Below are 8,342 nucleotides of genomic sequence, written 5' to 3' on the forward strand. Positions count from 1 at the left end.
TCTTCCTTGTGGTTTGTGTTAAAACTGTTGTTATCGTCTCTCATTTTTGGGAATTACAGTTTTTGTAATTATGGTTTGCAATTCCTTTTGGTTTTCATCCATGGGACTCGCTAAGTAAGGGTATTTTCATATTTCTACCGTTCTATCTAAATTTTGTAATTAAATAATATATATAATGCATCAATCATTTGAAACTGTTTGCTCACTCCTGCATAAGTTGAGAGTCTTCGCGTAAACAGGCGGGGGCAATTCAGTCATTCAACCATCCGCATCTAGGCTGGTCCCACCAATTATGCGTATTTTAACATTTTCTTGACAAGGTTTTTTAATATATTTTAAGTACGTTAATTTTCATCGTTCTTCATGTTAATGTTTGTTAAGGTATTTAAATTTTATTGTTTTCAATTTTAAATATGTTAAGGTTTCATATTTAGACATGTTAACTTATGTTAAAAAGTATGTGTTAAGGTACATCAAGGTGTCAAGCCACTCCTTGACCGTCTAGCGATGTTGAAGGGATTGAATCGATTCGACGCACGTCTCGCTCGCAGTCCTTGAATGCAATCGCCATGTCGAAACTCTTCTGTCCAAGCCCAACTCTGCCAAGATTCACAATTTCGATCTCGCTCAAAGTCACCACAACAAATGGAGTTTCTATCAGCTCAATCAAGCAGCTTGAAGTTGGAACAACGACAACAGAAGCAATGCGTCAGACCCCGTGAAAGCCGAGTTCTCTCAAAGGCTAGTCAAATTCGAACAATAGCTATTATACAGGGATCCAAGTGCACAAATTATGACATTAGCAGAGTCATAGTACAAATGATCATGGTTACTTGTAGCACTAGGTCTGATATCAATGTTCCCACCACTTCAAAAATATAGGAGGATAGCAGATGTCAACATTATCATCTATCAGTCTTACATTGATTCCAAAATAGCCTTCTGGGTATCGTCCATCAATGAGGAATGGGTTACTTTCTTTTCCTCATCAATTACCTTCTCAAGCTTTGGCAACAAACTGATACGTGGATGGTTCCCGCCATTCCATAGACTGTAATGTAATGGATCCATAGACATACGAGTCGGTTTTATTGGTATAAATGAGATGATACTTTTCTTGGGAGCATGTCATGGGTTACTTCAGCGTCGTATCCAAATGGCCCGAAATGACGTGGACCAATAGGATCTATAGGTTGGAAAAATTATTCATAGGCAAAAGAAGAAATGCAAAATGGGCCCTGACTCACCCTCCATGGACAAACCTTGAATAGATTTCTAAATTCGTCAGTTGTGAGATTTCAAATTTTAAACCCTTCAAATCATGCAAATCCAAACAGGCACGTAGGTGTTAATTGGTTCATGGAATCCATGGGATTTTAAGGGAATTTCAATGATCAATTCCTCTCAACCAAATTTCAATGCTTTTGTTTGATCCACTTCTTGAAATAACTGAAATTCTTTTGAATTTCATAAGTCAATGAATTTATTAATTCTTGTCATAAGTGAATAAATTGAATTTCATCCATTTACGTCCAATTCATCATTCATTTGCATAAGTTCTGCAAATAGGTAATTACTTCAGACTATGCGAGTCAAGTTTATAACAATATTTTTTGGATTTTTTGTTTCTGAAAAATAAAAGCATCTAGATGATAAAGTTTTAAGAGATAAAATTAACAACACTATTGATATTCACGTTACAATGCCAATCGATTAACCACAAGGGTGGTGTTCGATTGGTTTAAGCTTAGGCTTCAAATGTCAAAAGTGACCGGAGGTCACAGGTTCAAATCCAAAGAGCAATAAAAAAACCCTTTGTGGCCACGAAGGTTCAAATACAGTGACTCTTGACTACCAGTAAAGTGAATGGTCGTCATGAGATTAGTCGGCTCACATAACGGGTTGAATATTCAACTTAATAAAAAAAACGAATCGATTGACGCAAGTAAAAGGTTGAATTATTAATCGATTAGATGAACGTGATGAATCTTTGTTTAATCCTTTCTACGGTCACGTATTGACTCAGAAAGCCATATCGTAGTGGTGCTCAGGTGGATCTAGAATTTTTTTTGAGGCAAACACAAAATAATTAACATAATAATCATATAAAATTTAATTCAATTTAATAAAAGTCCGGTGTAACGAAAATGATATACAATTGGACTTTTTGCAACATCTAAATGCTTTTTTTAATTACTGTTATCGTTGCCAAAAAAAATAAAATTAAAAAGAGTTAAAGTGCTTTAAACTTACAAACTACGATGTTACATGTAATAACACTACCAGTAGATTACAACTATTTACTATTTTTTAGTAACTTAAAAGAAAAACCACATTGAATTGTCCACACAAGCAAGGTTGTATAGCATGTAATATGAAGTTCCTCCCATATAAATAAGAGTTTGAATTGATGATCAATGAGATTAGATTGATGTTTTTTTGAAACATATAATATTTATATACGATAAATGCAATAAATAAATTTACACACCTTTCCCACCTAAAATGATGTTTAAATTCTGACTTTTTAAAAGACCAAAGACTATAATATTACTGGTTCAATAACCGTAAAATTAAAGAACAAAAATGGATGAATTCAAGAGTAGAAGCAAAGCATAAGATGATGAGTAATGAATGGGACAATTTTATAACATATCTCCCTCATCCACATGCATCATTATCCACATCAAGTCAAAGTTATTTTAGATGTTATTTACCATAAATATTTATACGGATAAATATTTATTGATAAGACTTATCGGTCATTCTTACTTAACTTATTATTAGAAGTGTATTTATGTAATGAAGTAAGATACATTTCAATTTTAATGTTGTATTTCTTTTTTCGATGTTATAATACAGTTTTATGTGGTTTCAAGAAAATGATAATGTTTTTACTTTTGCATAAGATATAAATATGAAGATATCATAATAATTTGAAAAAAAATATATTTATATTAGTATCAAACTAACTATTTAAAATTTCTAATTTTTTATGTAATTTTTTTAATTTAGTTTTTCTTATTATAATTTGATTTAGGTTTGATAACGAAGTAATTTAATTTAAGTTTAATAATATAATTTTTTATAAAGATAATAATTAAGTATTATGTTAGAACTCAATTATTATCCTAATTTTATTTTAGATATTTTATATTTAAAATGAGATACTTATCTTATATTAGATTATGTTTATCTATAGTTAGTTACACGAATTCAAACATGAAACTTTAATAAGTTGTACTTATGCATAATTTACTTGTAATCTTGAATTTTAAGTATTATGCATCAATAAACAACATTTTGTGCATAAAAAATGATTTTTAAGAGTTTTTGTCAAATACTTTATAATATAGTATAAATATAAAAAAATTGATCATTAAAATCAATAATAGAGTCAGGAATTAATACGAGAAGAAATGGCAAAATAATAAACAATTTTGCAAAATAATTATAAAAATAAATATTAAAGTGTGAAGAATGAACAATAAGGGGTTGTTTATTTATTTTTTAATAGTTCCATTAAGAGGCAGCCTCTGAATCGTTAAAAGATGAATCTTGTTTGGCGAAAAAAGTCTGCCTCTTAATGGTTATAAAATTCTCTTAATGATTTTATATCTTGGGTCTCTCTTAATCATTCAGCGCCCTTATTTTGTTGTAAATAATTACCAAATAATTATATTTCATTTTGCACTATATTATGAAAACCTCTTAATCATTCTGACTACTTGATTATTTGCACCAAACCATTCAGCAACTGCTAAACAGCTACTAACTTTATATCTTGTGTTTAAAAAAAAAAAAAAAAAAACCTTCATGTTATGTAATATTTATAGATAAAACATAAACACCGGTTTACATATTTTATTTTATTGACAATAAGACTTGGATCTTTAAATTAGATTCTTCACCATAACGGGTTCAGATCTGCTAAAGTCAGTAGGGTTTTCTCAACTGCTGGGACTGGAACTAATGAAATCAGTCGAGGTGTATATAAACTGATCTGAATATCTGTGATTATAGTAAACAACATAAACAATCCCTCATATTTCATCTTTAGAACATAAATTTAACGTAAATTTAATGGTATATATTATACGAAAATATTAGAACACCACTTACATTCAACAAATACTATGAATAATCAAACTCATGAATTTCGAAATAATAATATATATAATAACAAATATAGATTCTGTAGAAACTAGAAGCTTCAAAAACTCCATTTCCAGATCTTGATCCGAAGATCAACCTCACATTTAGCATCAGAAACAGTAGCAGCTACTGATGACGATGAACTATTGGATTTTCCACCACCAGCTTTTGGAGTTAGGCTATGAATTCCCTCGCATTTGATCCTAATCCCGATCTTTTTGCTCTCGAATGATTCGATTTTCATTGTAGCTTCAGTATCAAGCAATATTTTCAATGGCAATCGTGATTTTTTCTTCAGATCTGATCTCATTTGATTCACTGTCTCTGTTTCAAGCAGCAGAGAGTTGCTACTTAATGACGAACGGAGAATCGTGATGTTATTCGGATTGCTGGTGAACGAGTTTCCATAAGATCCGTTTGCGATCTGTGTTCCGTCAGATAAGCAAGTGATCGCGATTGGATCATAGTGAAACACGATTTTCTTGTTCGGATTTTTTGTCGAAACAGTGAGGTTAAGTTGAGAGGTAAGGTGTGTGGTACCGTCGGTGGCGGTGGTGAGGTTGAATTGCGAAATTTTGAGTGAGGCAACCGTGAACGTCGGACGGTGTGGATGATAGAGGAGGTAGAGAACGCAGCCGGAGATCGTGGCGAGGAGGAGGAGGAGGATTACGATAAGGATTGACCAGAAGCAACATAGGCAGAAGCACCGACGCAATCCATGGCGGCGCTTCCGGTGATAACTGGTCAGATTCGGCCGGTAGGGATGGCGGTTCTGGTTGTAAAGTTGGGCTTTCATTGGTGGAGGTGGTAATTTAGGGTTTTTGGTGGCGGCAGTGGAGGCATTGGGCTTTGATGAAGGGTAAACTTTATCCGTCATTCTGTAGTGTTATTCCGGTAAGGATTGTGGTGGAGGAGGGCGGCGGAGGTGGTGGAAGGACAGAGTATTATTTGGAAGTAGGGGAAGCAAGAGAAAAGGTTGAAGGTCATAAAAACGGAAATGTGTTTGGAGCTTTCCCCCCTTCGGCTATGGCTGTCTCTCTCATTGCTTAGACCACCGTTGCCCGAATATATGATTTAAATTTTAAGGTAACGTTCTTTTCTTGACTTCCTTCCATATCATTCATTGAATCATAGAAATTATATATATAAAAACTTAATTTTTTCCAAAATTATTTCAAAATCGTTTAAATAATGTCAATTGTAAGTTGAATTTTTTATATTTTTTATAACGTTACTTTGGATATTTTAATTAATATAAAAACGCGTTAGATATTGATTATTAGTGGGCATTTCAATTGTATTTAAAAAATAATAATTTAATAAAACTAATTAATAAATATGTGTAGATACAAAATAATAACCGTAGGTGTTTGAGTCAGTTTGTAAACGTCTCGATTAATCCCATGTAACCATGATCATGGGCAAAGGTCAAATTCTTTATATTTGTACAACCAATACAACTCAATTTCATCCGTTCATTTAATTTGATAAATATGTGATTTCATAAAAGTTTTGATTGTTTCCTCACATAAAGTATTAATCATAATTAATAAGTCATGGTCATCTTCAATAAATATTCAAATCATAATAAATTAACTCTCATCATGTATATAAATATCTCAATTGATTGAGTTGCATTGATTGTACAAATATGATTAGTTGCATTTAAAACGTTCTCTCTCTCTCTCGCTCTCTATATATATATATTATAAAACATTTGACAAAAACTCCTAAAAATCATTCTTTATGCATGAAGTACTGTTTATTAATGCATATTACTTAAAATTTAATGTTACAAGTAAATTATGCGTACGTACAATTTATTAAAACTTCATTTTTGAATTCGTGGAATTAACTGCAGATAAATATAAACAAATACAAGATAAACATCTCATTTTAAATATAAAAAATCCAAAATATAATTAAGATAATCATTGAGTTCCAACAAAATCATTATCTTTATAAAAATTATATTGTTAATCTAAACATAAATTATTTCGCTATTAGACCTAATGTAAATTAAAATAAAAAACTGAATTAAAGAAATTTTACAAAAAACCGAGAACCTTTAAATAGTTAATTTGATATTAATATCGATATATTTTTTCAAACTTTTATGATATCTTCAAATTTATTTTTATTCAAAAGTAAAAACATTATCTCTCTCAAAATCACATAAACCATATTATATCAACAAATACAATAAATAAAAAGAAACATTAAAATGAAGATGTATCTCGCTGCATTGCGCGAGTACCCTTCTAGTATACACACACACATACAGAGAGATAGAGAGACTTGAGATCATGTGAAACCAACTTGTTTTCATGAAACCCGTGAGACCATCTTTTTACATTTGAAATCTCACACTAAAACACCATGAAGGTAACCTTAACAATGTTTGTGCTGTGAATGTTCAAATTTTTTTACTTACACAATGTTTTGGTATGAAGTTTCAAGTATAAAAATGTGGTCTCATAGGTCTCACGAAAACATGTTGATCTTACGTAAACCTAACAGTATATACAATCATTTGTTTAATTTCATGAGCCATTGCTTTTGCATTTTAAAGTAAATATGGAAAATATTTAAAAAGCTCACCAAATTATCACATTTGAGTGATTAGTCTCTAAACATTTTTGAAATAAATAAAACCTTGAATTTTCTGAAAGCAAACAATTAAATTTTTAAAATTTAAAACCAAAGAAATCCAATAAACTTTCATATTTTGGATGATCAAGTCCTTTTACTGTTTTACATTTCTTGAACCAAATCTTTACACTTATAAAAAGAAAATAATATATTAGTTCTCAATCTATGTATCTAGATCAGTAACGAAGTACATAAAATCAATAGAAAATTATTAAATATTATTTTCATCATCCATTATTTATTTTTTAGACTCAAATGAAAATTAAGAAGAAGTTAATAATTATTTTATTTTTAATATTCAAATGACAATCACGTCATAACAAACACAAACACAAACACCTGTGATTGTCATTTACATCTGAAAAATAATTAAGGGTTAATAAAAATGGTGTATTTGTTTCATTTATTGGTTTGCTGAAATTTTCAACTAATTTATTAATATATTGTTTTATAAGCGTAAGGATTTATTTATTCAAAAAAAATATTTAGGGACTTTAAATCTGTTTGTTAGCAACTTAATATATTAATGACTTTATTAAAACTCATAGCTTATTCGATCAACTATAAGTGACTATTTGGTAGTGACTTAACGAAATAGAAAGTCAGTAAGCTTTTAGGAAGAAGTCTTGTGCAGAAAGACAAGTTTTTTCAAACCCGCTCCACCCCTCCCAATTAAAAACACGCTCATTTCATTTATAAAAAACTCATCCAAACAAAAACCTTCTCAAACCATACATACAAATTAATCTAAACAAATAACTTTATTTATATATGACTTGACGAAAAACCAACCAAACAACCTCTTAATCACTCAAAACATAAAAGTTCATTGGGTTTTTCTCGGTTTTAATAAGTACGTGCGCCTTTTTGTTTGATTTCAGTAAGTTCGAGGGTTTATCTGTTTGATTTCAAAAAGTTTAAAAGATTATTTGTTCAAATAAAATTAGTAACTTAATACTTAAATGTGATAATTGGTTGGATTTTTTTTAAACATTTCCCTTTAAATATCTATAGTTTATGGTTCTATTTATATTTCATTTACAAATATTTTGTAACAAACTGTTAAAAAATTAAAATGAAATAAATTCAATAATTCTATTTCTCGACATCAATGTGATAGTTTACGTGTCTTGTCCCATATATAGAATATGATATAGATACTTTATTTACGTGATTTATTTTTTTATTTATAAATTATTAAAAATAGATGTTAACTTAATAATAAAATAACTTATACTAAAATAGAAATACTTTCTTTTTTCGAAAAATTCACAAACAGTAATCACTACATTCATTATCAAGCTCTTAATAAGTCGCTCATCTCATATTAAGACATTATTTAGTAATTATAAGCTAGCTTATTTTTTGAATACATGTTTTAAATGACATAAGTTAATTTACTGAAAAATTAGTTAAAATGGTTTATTATGGGTTTATTGTAACTTTTTTCAAATATAACCCTTATTAATATTAACTGTTATTTATTTTATTAATTATACATTGTTAATTTATATTAATTTCAATTTCAGTTCCTA

General features: G+C 29.6%; 1 protein-coding gene across 1 annotated transcript; it reads right to left on the reverse strand.

Moving 5' to 3' along the window:
• Positions 1-4,068: 4,068 nt before the first annotated feature.
• LOC112521899 (NDR1/HIN1-like protein 6) lies at positions 4,069-5,156 on the reverse strand. Its single transcript, XM_025130902.1, has one exon. The coding sequence runs from the start codon at positions 5,030-5,032 to the stop codon at positions 4,214-4,216; it is 819 nt and encodes a 272-aa protein (XP_024986670.1). The 5' UTR covers positions 5,033-5,156; the 3' UTR covers positions 4,069-4,213.
• Positions 5,157-8,342: the final 3,186 nt, after the last annotated feature.

This window comes from Cynara cardunculus (genome assembly GCF_001531365.2).
Source record: "Cynara cardunculus var. scolymus isolate 2C chromosome LG 11, CcrdV1, whole genome shotgun sequence".
Taxonomy (NCBI): domain Eukaryota; kingdom Viridiplantae; phylum Streptophyta; class Magnoliopsida; order Asterales; family Asteraceae; genus Cynara; species Cynara cardunculus.

Bases quoted from the DNA above. Each gene is read 5' to 3' on its own strand.
- LOC112521899 (XM_025130902.1), bottom strand. From the start codon at position 5,032: ATGACGGATAAAGTTTACCCTTCATCAAAGCCCAATGCCTCCACTGCC.